The following is a 19,166-nucleotide window of genomic DNA, read 5'->3' on the forward strand; positions in this document are numbered from 1 at the left end:
GGTGTCAGCACTGCAGTCACCTTTGTTCAGAGACCTCATGACTTTTGTTAAAGCTTCCCAGATATTTCTCAATCTCAAAGGCCAAGGTCATCACTGATGCTGTCAAAATGATGTACTTGCTCAACAAGTTAATGACATACAGACACACTACTGAATGCTGATTCCAAAAGTCATTCAAAGCCTGGATCTTAGTTTTTAATTGGAAAAATACAAACCCAGGCACTCACTCTTCACTCGGTTTCTCGGGTCCTCATGAGCCAACAAGGAATCAATCACATTTTGGTGTGAATCTGCATCCAAGTGTAGATCCAGAATGTTTGTACAGTTAATCTGATGCCAGGAACAATAAGAACAATAATTCTAAAATTTCAATTTGGACAGCACAAACCCCTTTGTTTATGAAGACAGTCGTGCTAACAGACATTATCTCTAACACTGTTGCATTTGATAGCAGTTTTTAAGAAAAACCTTGCCCAGCTTTTTTTGCGGAATACAGAATTTGTACCTGTCTTTAACAGCATGCTAATAGATTTAGGAATAGAAGTGTGATCTGTCTTATGTTTTGAAGCCCGGGCCTGGCTTATGTTGGAGAACTGTTGATGTTTCCCTCTCCAGATGGTGTGCTGAAGGGGGCAAGCTCATCTGTTGCGACTACTGCAACAATGCTTTCTGTAAGAAGTGCATCCTGCGCAACCTGGGTCGACGGGAGTTGTCAGTCATTACAGACGAAGACTCAAAGTGGCACTGTTATGTCTGCAGGTCAGATCCCCTTCAGGATCTGGTGGCCAAATGCCACCGTATCATGGAAAAACATATGCAACTCACGCAACAGAAATCTGATAAAAGCCAGGAACGTGATGGCAAGAAACACAAGAATAAAGCAATCAAAGAGCACAAAACAATTATCAATGGGAAAGAACACTTAGAAGGCTCAGGGACCATGACATTCTCTTACAAAAAATTGCAAGTACCCAAAGAATTTATAAAGAAAGCAAAAAGACTTGTTGAAACTACAGCTGGTTTGAACAATACATTCATCCAGTTTATCCAGCAGGCCACAGAGGAGCAGGGAAATAAGTCTGTCAGGTATCGGCATTTGAAAGCCTTCAAAGCTGTACTTGCAGACTTGAGAAAAGCCCATGATGCTTTGGAGGCAGCTTTAGAGCCTGAGTTTAAAAACATGGAGTTACAGAATGGTAATGAAGAACACCATAGTGCAAGGAAAACCACTGAAAGTGTGATGCTCATTGAAAATGACCATATTGATAATGTGACTGATGCAGTTGAAGAGGATGGCGTAGTTGAGGAAGCTGAAGAAGAGGACCAGGAAATGGAGAATGACCATGTACTAGATATGACTGAAACAATAGAAACCCAAACGGATCTGGAAGCAACCAAAAACACTCCTAAAATAGAGGACTGTGATGGTGAAATAGTGTCAGCTGGTGAAATGGCTTTGGATCATGATATAATGTCTGTTTCTCCTTCAGTTCCCGAAGAGCTTTTTCAGATGGTAGAAAGTCTTGCAGATTCTACTGTACTCTCTCAGACTAATTCTGATTTAGTAGCAGGTGCTAATACAGAGTCAAAAGGAGATTCAGACTCTCAACTCTCCCAGCCCAAGGTGAAAAACCTCATTGTTAAACTGACTCCTGTACCTGTGGTAACAACATGTCACTCAAGGTCCTCCTTGTCCAAAAACAGAGGAAAGGACAAGGTGGTTGGGTCTAAACAAGAATATAAGGAGGAAAATGAAGGTGATGCAGTTGATGTAACCACTGATAGCCCACAACCCAGTCATCGTTCAAACAGAGTGAAAACTACTCCCTTGCGGAAGCAAAGCGAAAACAAGGACCAGACAGATTCTTCTGAGTCAGAATCCGAGAGTGACTCTGAAGGGAAGGCCAAACCCTCCAAGAAATCCAGGACCAAAAAAGAGGATGGGAAACAGACTAATTCTTTGTCAGAGGCAAAGATGGATTCTGACTCCGATGAAGTTCCTAACGTACTGCTGGAGAGAGCAGCAGCAGGCCACAGCACAGATGAGGAAAAGGGAAGCAGAAGTGCAAAAAAATGTTTATTTAAGGAAAACAAGTCCAAGCGCAAAAGAAAATCTGACAGCTTCGAGTCAGAGTTGGAGAGCAAAGCCAAAATAGCATCCAAGAAGAACAAGAGACAGGCTTGCTCAGACTCTTCTGACAATGATTCTGATCTGGAGAAGAAAAATAATAAACTTGGCACAAAGAAAAGGAGATCTAAGCGTGTGAAGAAACAAGAGGAGAAAGAGGAAAGCAAAAGCTCTCCTGAGAGGAAGCCAGGAGATCGAAAAAGGTCGTATGAAAAGAAGTCTAAGGGGAGAAAATCCAAAAGCGCCTCCAAGGACCAGATGACCTCTTCCAGTGAGGATGAGGATGAGCAGCAAGCTGAAGGTGATTCTGGAGAAGACAGTGATGCACAAAAGATTAAACCCATAGTGGAGGAAAATGTGTTGGACAGCGGAGCATTCCATCAGTCCTCAGGTACTTTGGCTTCTCAAATACAACAATTGAAGAGACCGTTTAGTAATACTATGTCTACTTACACTAACCATTTTAGCAAATTTAAGTTACTCTCTGATGTTAACTACGAACATGCTTACTATTTATGTTTGTGCAGGAGATGAAGTGGATGTTAAAGAAGATACACGGGCAGGTGATGATGATGATGATGATGATCCCGAAAATAGGTACTTGGAAAATGACGGTCAAGCGTCTTCTAAACTTCATGACGAGGAGTATAGATTGTTATTCATTCTTTCGCACGTCACAAGGTCCTTAATCAAAACATCTAATTTTGTTTTAATATTTTAATTTCTCACATGATCTCGGTGTAGTGTGTACATTTTGCCCTGCCCAGTCATGCCTTCAGCAATGAAAATCAGCAAAAACACCCATCAGAAATTAAACCTATTTAGATGTTTCATTATGTGTTCAGTAGTAGCTTGCAGTGTGCTATTGCAGTTGTAATTAAATTAGGCTAAATATTTTCTGATAGTTTTCATTTCTGTAAAATACACATTTTTTGTTGAGCTTTATCTCAACATTTTCAGGTGCTGCCACCCCAAGTTAAAAAAGCAGCTTTGAAAAGGCATTTGTGTGCCATGTTAGTTGGCTATTGTTCCTTTTTAATATGTTTGTATTTGTTTGCCTCCTAAAGAATAGCAAAGAAAATGCTCCTTGCCCAAATAAAGTCCAACTATTCCTCTGGAGCAGAAAGCTCTACTGATAATGAAGATGATGATAAAGATGACAATAAGTCTTCAAACAAAGTGAAAAAAGATGACGACAAAGAGGATGATGGTGATGAAGACCAGGAAGGTATTACACATTTTTTGAGCAATTCCTTTATTTTATAGACCAAGAAGTGACTCACACTTTTCTTTTTTGTAAAAGAAACTGATGATTCTGAAGACTCATGTTCTGATGTTGAAGTGAAGAAAGGTGGTCGACGCCACCACTTGTTACGACATAAACTCTCACTGAGTGAAGGTGAATCTGATGAGGGGTCATCAGATAAAAAAGAGAAGAAAAGTAAGGAGAAAAAGAAAAAGACAAGGCAGAAAGGTTGGTTTGAATTTTATTTTTGTAAAGTATATTTGACTTTGAGTGCAAAGACTTATGTGGCTGGCATGTGACTTTTGTGTCTCGCTTATTTTTCTGACAGTGGACAGCGATGACTCTGGAGACTCTGACTTTGAGAAATCAGAATCCAGTGCAGAGTCTGCAATAAGTGAAGAACTCAGTGATTCCGATAATGGGGGGAAGCGTAGAAAGACCAGGTGAGAGAAGGGAACCATGTACAATTAATGACTATAATTGAATTCTCTGGATCACTGAATAGGTATTCTGTACTTGTGTAAGAGTGTGCCCATACTGCATAATCGTTAACGTTGGTTCGACGCATTTGAATGCAGACGGTAATCTAGGGTAGTTGAAGGTGGTCATGCTGAGTTTGAGTGTAATCCTCACTGGTGACAAGGATGACAGATCGTGGTCTACCCAGTTGGCTGAGCCATAATTCCTTCAGAACTTTGACTTTGTTGATCTTTCTGTAATCAATTATTTGTAAACTGCAAAATGGTGTACACAAATGAACAACATTGCTTTACATCTCTCAACAAGACGTAGATTTATATTTTACTTTATAACGTCGACAGATGCTTTAAAACACAGATACTTTACTGCATGTTTTGGTCAAGAAAGATGTCTATTGTCACTGTTTTTTGTAGCCGTCAGCATGTCTGTCCATCTGTCAATTTCAAGGTCCCAGTGAGATATTCAAGATTTGTCATTGCCACCCTTGTTTGCGCAATATCTCAAGATTCAGTTGAACAATATCATTAATATTTGGCATACTTGGTATACCAAAATGGTATGCCATACCTGGGTGATCCCCCTACCCTTTCTGTTACTGATTTGTGGGGACCGGGGAAGATATGTTATCTCCTGATGACTCTTGTTCACATACAGTGAGGAAAATAAGTATTTGAACACCCTGCAAGATCTCTCACTTAGAAATCATGGAGGGGTTTGAAATTTTCATCTTAGGTGCTTGTCCACTGTGAGAGACATAGTAATCTTAAAAAAAAAAAAAAAAAAAAAAAAAAAATCCGGAAATCACAATTTTTTATTTATTTATTTATTTATTTTTATAATTGTATGTTACTGCTACAAATAAGTATTTCAACACCTGTGAAATCAATGTTAATATTTGGTATAGTAGCCTTTGTTTGCTATTACAGAGGTCAAATGTTTCCTGTAGTTTTTCACCAGGTTGCACACACTGCAGCAGGGATTTTGGCCCATTCCTCCACACAGATCTTTCTCTAGATCAGCCAGGTTACGGGTTGTGCTGAAACATGGAGTTTTGAGCTCCCTCCAAAGATTTTCTATTGGGTTTAGGTCTGGATACTGGTTAGGCCACTCCAGAACCTTGATATGCTTCTTACGGAGCCACTCCTTGGTTATCCTGGCTGTGTGCTTCGGGTCACTCTCATGTTGGAAGACCGATCCATGACCCATCTTCAATGCTGTAACTGAGGGAAGGAGGTTGTCCCCCAAAATCTCGCAATACATGGCCCCGGTCATCCTCTCCTTAATACAGTGCAGTTGTCCTGTCCCATGTGCAGAAAAACACCCCAAAGCATGATGCTTCCACCCCCATGCTTCACAACAGGGACAGTGTTTTTGGGATGGTACTCAGCATTCTTCTTCCCCCAAAAACACCGAGTGGAATTAAGACCAAAAAGTTCTATTTTGGTCTCATCTGACCACATAACTTTTTCCCATGACTCCTCTGGATCAAATGGTCATGGGCAAACTTAAGATGGGCCTGGACGTGTGCTGATTTAAGCAGGGGAACCTTCCATGCCATGAATGATTTTAACCCATGACTTCTTAGTGTATTACCCACAGTAACCTTGGAAACAGTGGTGCCAGCTCTCTTCGGGTCATTGACCAGCTCTTCCCGTGCAGTTCTGGGCTGATTCCTCACCTTTCTTAGGATCATTGATATGCCACGAGGTGGGATCTTGCATGGAGCCCCAGTCCGAGAGCGATTGACAGTCATGTTTGGCTTCTTCCATTTTCTAATAATTGCTCCAACAGTTGATCTTTTTCAAATTCAAATTTATTAATTTATGTAGCGCCAATTCATGATGAAATCATCTCAAGGCGCATCACACAACTTAAAAAAAAACTGAATTAAAAATTTAAAACAATAAAAACATGACCATAAAAGAATACAAGAATAAAAACACAACACTAGTGATAAAACAGGGAAAACAAATGAGTCTTTAAACGTGACTTAAAGTCTCCACAGTGTCCGACTGCTGAATGTGTGCCAGGAGATCGTTCCACAAAGCTGGGGCACGGTAGGAGAAAGCTCTGTGACCGGCAGACTTTTTTATTCACCCTGGGAACACACAGAAGTCAGGGCTTGTCAATAAGGCAATTTATGCACTGGCCCACAGGGCCAGTAGAATTTGAAAGTTACTGGCCCGGATGAAAATATCATTGGCCCATACTTTCACGCCCGCGCCGAACTGACGGCCGCCGCATTGACCCAGTAAATATACAATACTCTAACTGGCAACTTGCATTGACCCAGTAAATTTCACCAGTAAAAATTTATTTCTGTGACAAATTATTCCAAATTATTTCAAATAACCATGACAGTCTTTTGAGTCATTTTCTTGAGATGTGATTATTTATAATTTGATGCACATGTCCTCCTCATGCATGACACGTCCTTCCACCCTCTCACGCCCCAAGCACTCATCCATACACTCTTCATCAACCTCATCCTGGCTGAGGAACATGTCCTTCAACCTTAAAGACGAGAGTTCTTCCTCCATTTTATTTTCTAATTCTTGCAGCTCTAGAGCCAGCTCTTCATCAGAAATTCATAATATTCACTGCAATCGATCTTGCGTAAGCGAAAATGATGCATCGATGTTGAAGCGAAATTCGCGCCACATCAGAAGATGCTCCTGCAGACTGCAATGTTCGGAACATTGCCGAAGTGGTGCGGAAAGAGACGAAGACGGCCCCACGCATGCGCCGTAGCTACCACAACAAACATGGCGGATGATGTAGCGAAAATGTTCAATTTCTACATGTATTTTGACAGATTTCTTCACGGTAAGACTAATAAATTTGCCCAAAGCGATTTTAATTCTTACTGGCCCATACGGACCAGTGAAATATGAACTTCACTGGCCCGTGGTGGCCTGGAACGTGTAAAAAAGGCCGCCAGGTCATCGGATCAGTGCTATTGTCGAGCCCAGGAAGTCCTGCACACTGAGAACGCAGGGCCCGAGCTAGTACATAGGGCTTACCAGGTTAGCCAGATAGGGAGGTTCAAGTACTTTAAAATCCAATCTTGCAACAGGAAGCCAGTGCAGGGACGGCAAAATGGGCGTAATGTGGTCAAACTTTCTGCTTTGTGTCAAAAGTGTGGCAGCAGCGTTTTGAACCAGTTGAAGATCCCTAATCCTGGACTGCGGTAAGCCAGAAAATAGAGCATTACAATAGTCCAATCTAGAAGAGACAAAAGTCAAAAGTCTCAGCATCAGCCATAGACAGGATGGGACGAATCTTCGCTATATTTCGTAAATGGAAGAAATCAGTCCTCGTAATGTCTCTAATGTGGAGATCAAAGGACAACATAGGATCAAAAATTACTCCACGGTTCCTCACTTTATCCATATGATGTATAACACACGAACCTAAGCTAAGTGCTAGCTGATCAAATTGATACCGATACCTCGCTGGACCAAGAACCATAACTTCAGTCTTACCAGAATTTAAAAGTAGGAAGTTACTAGACATCCAACTTTTTTCACCAAGCTGCTTGGCAATTGCCCCGTAGCTCTTTCCAGCCTTGTGGAGGTTCTACAATTTTGTCTCTGGTGTCTTTGGACAGCTCTTTGGTTTTAGCCATGTTAGCAGTTGGAGTGTTACTGATTGTGTGGGGTGGACGGTGTCTTTATACAGCTAACGACCTTAATAGGTGCTTCTAATTGGAATAATAAGTGGATTGGAGGTGGACTTTTTAGAGGCGGACTAACAGGTCTTTGAGGGCCAGAATTTCTGCTGATTGGCAGGTGTTGAAATACTTACTTGCAGCAGTAACATGCAAATAAATTATTAAAAAAATCATACATTGTGATTTCTGTATTTTTTTTTTTTTTTTGGATTATGTCTCTTACAGTGGACATGCACCTAAGATGAAATATTCAGACCCCTCCATGATTTCTAAGTGGGAGAACTTGCAAAATTGCAGGGTGTTCGAATACTTATTTTTCTCACTCTATATTCTCCTTTGCTAAAACTTTGAGGATAGCTGGTTATAGGTTTTTGTGTGATTATGTTGTGTGTGGTGTATTGAATGGCTTCTCCCCTAGTGGACCTTGCGCATTTGATGCTCAGCCGTCCACTCGGAGAATGTTCAGTCCAAAAAATTTCAGTTGTTTGCACTCGTATGAAATTGCAATGAATGCTCCCGGACTCTGTAGAAATGCACAGCGCACACCAGGACCTTACAAGGCACTCTTTGGAGTTGTGCGCTACATGCCATGATCGCCATGAAGTATGAAGCTGGACCTGACAAACGTAGAAGAGTCTCCAAGACTGAAGGATGCTCAAATACTGCACAGGCCATGCACAAACACTGCACATACCACTTGGTGATTGTGCAACAAACGCTGAATGATCAGGGCTGTGTGCTGTGATTTTTTTTTTAAATTATTATTAATTAATTAATTATTTTAAGATGAACACTAAGTTTTTTTTTTTTTTTTTTAAGCCCAAAATGAATTCCTTGTGAGCTGATGTCCATGGAGTTCATCAGAAAGTTTTGTGCATGCTCAGAACTGAGCAGAGATCAGGCAGAGAGCTGTGTCTTCTAGTTTTCCTGCGGTTAATGGTTCATTCTGGGCTCCTGCTCCAGTGTCAGTTCAGCACAAATGAACATGCAACACAACTTGGCTGTCACCAAAAGCACACAGGCACATCAGACAAGTAATCTACTGTTATGATGACAACCTGTAGCACTAAGTAACAACCTGTTGCCATGGCAGTCAAAATGAGCTGTATATTACATTAATTCTTTTTCCACATTTCTGTACAGTGCAGCAGCTCCCCTGGGTTTTAGAATCAGTGAATGAGAGCCACGCATTTAGAAATACGGCTGAGCTGTTAGTGTGCTGCAAATAAATTCACTATGGATCATTATAAATACTTTGATTTTAAAAGTACCAAGTAGTCACAGTGATGGGGGGGTCCATTAAAGAAAACAAAACACATAGATAGCCATTTTATAATCAAAACATAGTCCCCCGATTAGTAAAGGAATCGTGAGGTGCTGAAAGGTGTCCCCTCCCCAGTATTGCATTTTATGTCGCAATTTTCCTTTGTAGCTTTTGGGATTGTTGCTTTGCTATTGCATGAATCTTTGCCTCTGTCTGCTGACTTTGGAGTTCTTTGTAATTCACATAACGCTAGCACTGTCAGCCTTTGCTATCAGGAAAAGGGTGGGTCATTATTAACGCTCTTCCGCATGACTTATTAGGAAAAACTGCAACTCTGAAATGCTAATTGCTTTGTGTTGTATCAATAACTTGCAATCAGAGTTCTTAACTTTTGTGACAGAGTTTTAAGAATCTCTACATATTCAGTGTTGCTAAACCAGTTTGTGGATGTCCACACTGAACAAAATGTTGTTGTGAAACCCCACCTTGAGGTGAATTCTATTTTGTGCCTGTAGATCTACTGCAAAGAAAGGTGATGAGAAGCGAAGTTACCAACAGAAGAAGAAACGTCGCAGAATCAAAGTGCAGGATTCCTCTTCCAGCAATGAAAAGGTGTTTAGAAAGCAGTACATCCCAGTGCATGGATGTATATAAAGTGAATGTTTTTTAGACACTAATGGTTTTCACAAGAACACACACAATTTTCCAGAAATAGAAGCCAGTTTCTCTGTGTGTGAATTATTATTTGCCCGCGTACTTTCAAATATGGTTCAAAATATGGCAGTTTCCCAGTTTATCAGTTCCATCTTTTTACTTTGAATGTGACCATGGCCATTTTTGTAGTTTTGTTTGACTCATTTGACTACTTACGGACAAACCAACACAAAATTCAGTCAATTCTTTGGGAAATTGAGACTGGGACTGTACGGTTTTGCATGTGTCTATAGACTGTAATGCTCTCTGACCTGATATGGCGGGTTTGTGTTCAGTTGTGGGCATGAACGTTATTGTGATGTTCTTGTGGCTCCTGTATTTGGCGTCATTGTGATAATTCTTTGAAGTACCTTTAACAAATATTACAGTATCCACAAGTCAAAACAAGTTTATCACTATCAAATATGACGGCAGTCACATAGTGTTACGACAGATGTAATCATTGGGTCAATTACAAAAAAACAAAATACATTACCGTGACACAAAATAATGAGGAAGGTCTTGGGGTGGGTGGCTGGGTTCTGTTGTGTTAGTAGTAGTGCTGCCTACACTGAATGTCTGACCTTATTTTGATTTCTGTTAAAATATTTGTCTCCCCTTGTAGGACAAGGTAGTTGGAAAAGGATCTAAGTTATAAGTGACCAAGAAAATGTATTTAAACTTAATCCTGACTAGTGTTAAGAGAATTGTGAAGGAAGAAATTAATAACAGACTTGCTAAGTTGTTAGGCTACTGATCATTAGATGTGAAATTACTTTTCCTTGGGGCAAAAGATTGCAATGTTGACCTTAATATGTACATTTTCACAGAGTGGAGAGGAGGAAGATGGAGAGGACAACGATGAAAATGCGAAGGACACACCTAAGGGACGAAAAAAGATCCGGAAAATCTTGAAGGATGACAAATTGAGGACAGAAACGAGGGATGCTTTGAAAGAAGAGGAAGACAGGAGGAAGCGTATATCTGATAGGGAGGCACTAAGAGAGAAACTCAGAGAGGTAAAAATTCACTGTCCTTTTTTTCCAAGTGCTTAAGTGTTACATTTTCAGTAGTTAACACTCATCAGGTGAGCTCTGGTGTAACCTTTTTCCTTCAAGCTTTTGTTTATTTAAAATGCCATGATGCCTTCATGGGCTACTTAATAGTGAGATATTACAGGAAAGCCTATTTTATGTTTTTGATGTGCCATAATTGTTTTTGTTTATAAATTTAATTGTACACTTATGTAAATAGTGGACATTTCACAAAGCATAGACAATTGGAAAAGTATTGGCAATGCAGTGCTGTAAGCTGGCCATTATTATTAGCCATGCTCCCTTTGAAGATCAGTTTTATGAGAGTTGTTTATTTCCTGGATTTAAAAACTTAACATCTAATTAATTTGTCTTTGAACTTTGTTCAGGTGATTGTGGTGCAAGAATCTTCCCAAGTCACCTGTCCCATTACGACCAAGTTGGTATTGGATGAGGATGAGGAGACGAAGGAGCCTCTGGTGCAGGTGCACAGGAACCTTGTGACAAAGCTGAAACCTCACCAGGTTGATGGTAAGTGCAGTGGAGCCAGTTTTTCCACATCACAAACATAATGCTTTCCTTGTGTTTCATTATTTGGTGGTAGTCAACATGTGTACACTATTTCCTTTGTCTACTGCTTGGTCAGCAGGACTGCAGGGTGTTGTCCCTAGCCCTCGCCATGTCTCGCATGGCGAATGAATGCAGTGAGCAGAGGTTGCCTGTGAATCACCACTGTGGTGAATATTTAAACTTAAAAATTGTGGCAGTGCTACTGGCTAAAAACTAAGATATTTCTGCCCTTTTTATGCACATTAAAAGCTTTTTTTTTTTTTTTTTTGTCGTGTGTGCTGCGCTTTGTGTCTCCACTGTACGCAGCCTTCTGTTTGTTTAAAAAAAAAGGGGGGGGGGGGCTTAAATACAGATATCACTAACTGTTCTACAATTGGGGGAAAGGAATGCCTGGTTCACACGGCAGGATTTTAAAATTATCTGTTGGTTTCCAAAACCTGAGAGACCACACACGTGGAGATAAAAAAAAAAAAAAAATCATAAATCTAACAGTTTTGTTCATACAGTGTGTGGTGTTCAGCCACACGGTGAAGTTAACACACCACACACAGATTTCACACACGAACATCCCCAGGTCAGACAGGAAAGCTCGCAAAATCTCTGGAGATTAAACGTAATTTCAAAGTAAACAGACGGAGATAGTTTATAGACTATTTACAACAGGGAAAAAAACAATACCAAAAGAAAAGGCGTTCTTTAAAGGAATGGAGAACGCGACCACCGGACTTTGTGGTAACAGTAGTGTTCAGAATAATAGTAGTGCTATGTGACTAAAAAGATTAATCCAGGGTTTGAGTATATTTCTTATTGTTACATGGGAAACAAGGTACCAGTAGATTCAGTAGATTCTCACAAATCCAAGAAGACCAAGCATTCATGATATGCACACTCTTAAGGCTATGAAATTGGGCTATTAGTAAAAAAAAAAAAAAGGTAGAAAAGGGGGTGTTCACAATAATAATTGCATCTGCTGTTGACGCTACAAACTCAAAACTATTATATTCAAACTGCTTTTTTAGCAATCCTGTGAATCACTAAACTAGTATTTAGTTGTATAACCACAGTTTTTCATGATTTCTTCACATCTGCGAGGCATTCATTTTGTTGGTTTGGAACTAAGCTTTTGCTTGTTTACTAGTGTGCTTGGGGTCATTGTCTTGTTGAAACACCCATTTCAAGGGCATGTCCTCTTCAGCATAAGGCAACATGACCTCTTCAAGTATTTTGACATATCCAAACTGATCCATGATACCTGGTATGCGATATATAGGCCCAACACCATAGTAGGAGAAACATGCCCATATCATGATGCTTGCACCACCATGCTTCACTGTCTTCACTGTGAACTGTGGCTTGATTTCAGAGTTTGGGGGTTGTCTCACAAACTGTCTGCGGCCCTTGGACCCAAAAAGAACAATTTTACTCATCAGTCCACAAAATATTTCTCTTTAGGCCAGTTGATGTGTTCTTTGGCAAATTGTAACCTCTTCTGCACGTCTTTTATTTAACAGAGGGACTTTGTGGGGGGATTCTTGCAAATAAATTAACTTCACACAGGCATCTTTTAACTGTCACAGCACTTACAGGTAACTCCAGACTGTCTTTGATCAGCTCCAGGATGATCAAACATCCTCAACTTGAACGTCCCATTTTCCTCAGGCTTTCAAAGAGAAAAGCATGTTCAACAGGTGCTGGCTTCATCCTTAAATAGGGGACACCAGATTCACACCTGTTTGTTCCACAAAATTGATGAACTCACTGACTGAATGCCACACTACTGTTATTGTGAACACACCCTCTTTTCTACTTTTTTTTTTTTTTTTTTTTACTAATAGCCCAGTTTCATAGCCTTAAGAGTGTGCATATCATGAATGCTTGGTGTTGTTGGATTTGTGAGAATCTACTGAATCTACTGGTACCTTGTTTCCCATGTAACAATAAGAAATATACTCAAATCAAAACCTGGATTAATCTTTTTAGGCACATAGCACTACTATTATTCTGAACACTACTGTAGAACCCTGTAACTGTTACACAAGGTGGCATGAATTTGAATAACTGCTGTCACGACAGTTTAAAGCCTGGGATATACACACTCAATAATACATATCCTAAATCACAGTCTTTGAGATTTGTTAATTGCATTATTTCAAATTGTGTTTTTTGCTTTAATATTGTTTAATTGTTCGCCCCTAATGTGATGCATTGAGGCATGCTCAGAAAATGTCAGCTGTTTCTCATTTTTGTTTCAGGGGTGCAGTTTATGTGGGACTGCTGCTGTGAATCTGTGAAAAAAATTCAGAAGTCTGCTGGCTCTGGTTGCATCCTCGCTCACTGTATGGGCCTTGGAAAAACTCTTCAGGTTAGGAGGAGAATGTAGCTTCTTTTGGAGGGGAGGGTGTTCTTGCCCCCAATCTGTTTTGATGGGTGCACAACATCCATTAATTAGTCTGGAAATACACCTTGCAGTGCAGTGGGAGCCAGACTAGTAGCATCTCAGTGTACCCACCAACTTCAGCAGCCCTGCACTGCTGTTGTCTGTCCTCATGTGACATGCTGTGAAAATACTACAGATAGCTTTGTTTATCTCTCAAAGGTTCTTAATCATCCAGGTGGGTTATATCTAGGAAATTACTCAAAAGCACCTGTCCTGTAGGTATGAATGTCTAGATTGATTCAGTGATTTATCTTTAGCACATCTGATACAAAAACAGAGTCCTCTCAGAAGAAAAAACATATTATAATTTCTGGAGTAAAAGCAGGAACTATAGATTTACCAAAGGACAACTATGAGTATGTGTAGTGTGCTGTTAAAATGAGCACATCAAGTTGTCTGTACATTGTGTGAGACTGTCAGTGGGTGTCATCGGTCCTCCCAATGAGCCTGATGATGACCAAAAAAAAAACCTTGAGTTGGCAGAGCTGCCTTGTAATATGCTGTCAGCTGGAGCCATTCAGAAGTAAAAACTGTTCTTTATGGCCCAGTCACATGGCACACGACGATTCCTGAACAAAGGGGAATAAAGTAAAAAAAAAAAAAAAAAAAAAAAAATCACAATTGAGAAAAGGTGGATGAAAGAGCTTTATCACCGAATAGCCTGCGAATCAGGAGAACAAAAAGGACGAAAGAGAAACGAAACAAAACCGAAGCTAACGTTGATCTCGACGCTTTAAACGAAACACGCCTGGAGCCACAGCTGAAGCAGTGTGTGTCTGCATCTCTGAGTTCCAGGACTCGACGCTGGGACGGAGCTCATAGCGCCTGAGTCCTGGAATAACTGCAGACAGAAGCTATGGAGATCTGTGCGCACGTCGGTGGACTCACCTGCTCTGGTTCCTCGCCCAGAACAAAAGAGGGATCATCTCCTCATCATAATCATCACTGTCTGACGATGTGCTGCGCACTCCATCTTGCTCCAATTTAAAAACAAAACAAAAAAAACCCTCTGGTGTGCTGTGGTCACTGCTGTATCACTGTATTACGTTACTAAGCTATATAGATAGATGGATAGATTTATAACAGAAAACTGTCAACACGGGGAATAAATATAAGTGTAAAGATAATTGAATATATCAGCAGTAAATTGATCAGTCGGCATTGACTCACGTGTGGTTATTCCACGAGCTGCAGCTGATCCACAACATGAATTCTGTCTTCCAGAACAGCTCTTTATATAATCATTTTAATTATCTACCTGTTGCCACATGTACATAACGGCTGGATTGTCATTCCTACACTCATTGTTATATTTAATAAAAAATAATAAGCGCACACAGGAGCTGCTGCTCTCGCTGCAGCAGTGTTCAGGTACTGTCGGAAATTACACAATTTTTTTGTTGTTTCAAATTTAGCAGTTGCTTGTGGCAAAATAATTAATTGTAGCCACACAAAAGATGAATTCTTCCCTATATAAGGTGCCTGGGCCCATTGACGCTGACCCACCCCACACCCAGATTAAAAAATCCAAGAATGCAGGCTGAGTTTGCTCTCTAATTTCTGACGGTACATGAATGCAGCAGCGCTCACAAACCGGCTTCTCCGCTGTGTGAAAACATTCAGCTGGTCAAAGAAAGTCAAACTAAACTCTTAACGTTACAAAAACTAAGCAAACGATAAACGTCAAGAACAGCAGCAAAATGAAATACTGACAAATTGAGGTTTTCGTTGTCCTTCGCAGTGTTAATTTTGACAAGAAATTTTAATTTAGTTTTAGTCTTAGTCTTTTGACTAAAATTCTTTTTAATTTTAGTCTAGTTTTAGTCATCCAGTTTGGATTAATTTTAGTCTAGTTTTAGTAGACTAAAATTGCTTCCTGTTTTAGTCAACTAAAATAGGAATCAATTTTTGTCGACTAAATCAATCACCAATATAGTCGGACAAGATTTTTCTTTCTTCTAATGCAATAATTTTCAACCTCAGAATATGCAAATGAACAGTCCTATTGGAACTTTAATTTAATAGGCAAAACATATTTCAGTTAATTTCAACAAAATAGTTTTCATTTCTCAGTTAACTTTCAATGAATAGTGCAAATGAAAGTACAAAGCCACAGTTGTCTGAGTAAACAGCCTATTCAAGTATCAAGTAACTTAACTTTCCTGATGCATATATTGTAATGTATACAACAGTAACAAATAGAATTCACCAGCTGTTAAAAAAAAAGTGCATAATACTTGGATGCACAGCATTACAAGGGCCTTCAAAATATAAAAAAAAATACTGATGGCAACAAACTCTGGTTTCATTCAAAAGACCCTTTCACACCGGGGGTGCTCCCGGTTGCTCCCAGTTGCTCCCAGTTGCGCCGTACATCATTATGACGACGCAGCGTGGAAGCAACTCAGTGCCCAGATGATGCAGCTTGGCGCCACAACAGCGCGAGGGCGCAAAGGAGGAAGCAAGTCGGGTGCCGAAAAATTAAACCTGTTTAATTTTTTTGCCGTCCTGTGCTCGACGCAGAAAGGAAATGGTTCCAGCGCAAGTCGGGGCAAAGAGGTGTAAGTCGGGGCAAAGAGGCATTACCCGGCGTGACTCGAAGCCAATTTATGATTCCTGCTGTGTTCCATTGTTCCCGCAGTATAAATCACGCAGGATTGTTTTTATACCGTGTACTTAATTCAGTAAAAACTACATGCTGAAGAAAAAAAAAAAGGAGAATGATTGGCAGAAATATCCAGTAAAAAGTCCGGACAGCTCTAGTCCACTCATGGATGTTCATTCACCCGCACATGTGAACAATTAAAAGAAAAAGAAAAAAGTCTGGCTGCAGGCATTAGTTCCTTGTTCTCTGCTCAAACTCTCACATCACAGTTAAAAAAAAAAAAAAAAAGGACATAAGTCCTGAGACAGGACATGTCACCATCAGGTAGAACTCCAGACATCTCCGCATTTGCTTGACAGTTCGCGCGCGCGCATCTTCGGTCAAAGGAGGAAAGAAAAGGAAAAAAAATTGTCTGCAGGCAGTTAGTTCCTTTCTCTCCTCAAACTCTCTCATGAGTTAAAAAAAAGGACTTAAGTCCAGGACATTTCAACATCAAGTAGAACTCCAGACATCTCCACATTTGCTTAAGGACGGTTTGTGCGCACGCGCATCTCGCTGTCAAGAGAGGAAAGATAAACTATAACAGAACTCAGATCGCAGCCCTGCAGCTCAGTACAACAAGTACAAGAGAAGTTAGAGTGTACAGTCTGTCTGCAGCCAAACTGTGCACTCTGACTTCTCTGTGCAGAGAACCTGCAGGCTGCGTTCTCACCTCCTCTCTGCCCCCTGCTGCGCACACCTGACGCAGATATTCCTGCGTCGTCATGATGCCACAGGGAGCAACTGGGAGCAGCCCCGGTGTGAAAGGGGCTGAATACTACAAAAAAGTTATCGGACCATAGGTTTAAGATTGCAGCTGAACAATAAGTTTAAGAGTCTTTAATCAAAAGTGCGTTGACATCATTAGTACTTAACCCTGTTGCTACAACAACGCTGGCAATATGGCATGTACTATTTATTTACTTCGGTTCATTTTGAGGAAAGCACTTCATGCTAGTATAACTGTTGCTCTGTTATGTTTACCCCTTGTGAGGTCACCAGTGACACTGAACACTCTCTCAGCAAAAGGTTGGGTAGCTGGCATTGACAGTAGATCTAATGCTATTGGTTTCAAACTGTGATACAAAGAGTCACATTTCTGTAGCCAAAATGAGATTCCTGTTTCACAAGTAATGCTCTGAGAGAGCTCCTCCTTATATTTTCTTAACTGCTGTCTAATGCTACACACAGACACCTTTTGGGTTAGATTTTGTACGACATTTAGACAGAAACTTGAAGATTGGTTGCTTTGAGGAGGATTATGGTGCTGGGTCACATGCTGATAAAGGATTTGATCCATTCAGTTGCTTTTCATCATCAGGTGGCTGACTCTCTTGTGTTTGAGGGCACTGGAACACATATCTCTCTGCCTGCTTGAGAAGTTCCTGAATATTGTCATCGGCCATATCAAGTAGGACCTCGTACAGTAGGGTTGAGAAAGCATGCAGCTGCTACGAGGGAAGAAAACTTATGATTATGAAGGATCCAATACCCAGTCAAAACGCTGGTTGATATTGCCTTTCATTTTTTGAGCAAGAGCTAAAAAATCACGATGACTTGTATTTTGTTCAAAATCAGTAAGGTGGCTGAGCAGAGGGTAGGGACTATCAGTGACATTCTCAGTGTCACTCTGAAGAGTTTGTGTGTGTTCAGCGAAAGGACACAAAAGTACATGCAATGACTTGAGCGTTTTCCATTCACTAGAAAGTAAGCTGTCCCACCCCATCTCATTTGCTACTTGGCAAAGGGAATCTTTAAGAGTTGTGCAATCATGTTATAAGTGCTTGACCAATGTGTTGGGCCATCATTAACAACAATTAGCCCACACATCGAAAATCTTCTGTGTAGCCACAGGTGATTTGCGAAAGAGCTTCACAATTGATCGCGTGTTGCCCAGGATCCTCTTGACAATTGCCTCCTTTTTTATCATGTGAACCACAGGCTGCAGTGTGTGGACCACACAGGGCGTTCGTTCCATCTCCATGTCAATGTTTTGGTAACTACCAAAAGAGGAAATATGCATTAAATTAGTCAGTTAATTTACTGTAAAAACAGAAATGCTTAAAGTGCTTAAAAACTTACCGTATATCTTCAATCTCCTCCTCCATGTCACTTTCACCCAGGGGTGTCTCTTCTTGGTCATTAGAGCTGGTCTCTTCTTCCTCTGAAGTACTGTGTTTAAAGGCAGCCACCATATTGCTACCTTTGTTAGTAATTACTGTGACAATTTTCTCATTTGAAATGCCTCATTCTTGCATGCACTTATCAACGCATGCCTTAATGGACTGAGCAGTGTGTGTGTGGATGGGCAACCTGTTCAAGAGCTAGCAGTATGTGTTCTGGTTTATTTTGTTCCACGCAGAAATAGCAGCAACTTATGGCAAGAAATGATGCGGTTAGTCCATAGATCAATCCCAATTGTACTTTTCAGGCATCAGACAGTCTTTGTTTGAACTTTATTTCTTTCTCATAGTGCTTCGCAATCAGATTGCTTATCTTAGTTTTTTTGGCACAGTCACTTTTTTTTATCAAATTTTTCCAACATAAGAATAAAGTCCTCATCTTCTTCTACTGTTGTAACGGGCAACCCTGTACTTTCGTTCCATCTAGCTATAGCCTCCTCTTTTATTTGTTGTTCCTTGGCATCACTTTTGTATTTTGTAGTACTTAGAAGGGCATTAGCAATATTCTGGTGGGACGTTTTTGCCTTTTTAGCACTTGGTTCGTCTTTATCAGTGGACTTCTGCAACTGTGGGGTAATCAATCAATCAAGTTTTATTTCAAAAGCACTTTACAACAACCATAGTTGATCAAAGTGCTGTACAGTTAAAAGCAACCATAAAATAAAACATGTACATCTAAAATATATTACAGTTGTCCATTCACAGGGAGTCACAGCTCTATGTCAAAGGCCATTTAAAACAAATAGGTTTTCAGCCTGGTTTTGAACAAGGGCAGGGATGAGCTGGAGCGTAACTCCAGAGGAAGAGAGTTCCA

The 19,166-nt window shown here is 40.4% G+C and overlaps 1 protein-coding gene across 1 annotated transcript in view; it reads left to right on the plus strand.

The window, feature by feature from the left end:
• The window catches only part of atrx (ATRX chromatin remodeler), a 124,401-nt gene that overhangs the window by 40,655 nt on the left and 64,580 nt on the right, over positions 1-19,166 (plus strand). The window contains exons 8-16 of the mRNA XM_034181272.1: positions 616-2,519; positions 2,656-2,725; positions 3,196-3,356; positions 3,432-3,602; positions 3,703-3,817; positions 9,307-9,403; positions 10,315-10,503; positions 10,908-11,049; positions 13,341-13,450. Of these exons, the coding sequence (XP_034037163.1) occupies positions 616-2,519; positions 2,656-2,725; positions 3,196-3,356; positions 3,432-3,602; positions 3,703-3,817; positions 9,307-9,403; positions 10,315-10,503; positions 10,908-11,049; positions 13,341-13,450 (2,959 nt within the window). The remainder of the gene's footprint in view (positions 1-615; positions 2,520-2,655; positions 2,726-3,195; positions 3,357-3,431; positions 3,603-3,702; positions 3,818-9,306; positions 9,404-10,314; positions 10,504-10,907; positions 11,050-13,340; positions 13,451-19,166) is intronic.

The sequence above is a fragment of the Thalassophryne amazonica genome, chromosome 11 (assembly GCF_902500255.1).
Source record: "Thalassophryne amazonica chromosome 11, fThaAma1.1, whole genome shotgun sequence".
In the NCBI taxonomy this organism is placed as follows: Eukaryota; Metazoa; Chordata; class Actinopteri; order Batrachoidiformes; family Batrachoididae; genus Thalassophryne; species Thalassophryne amazonica.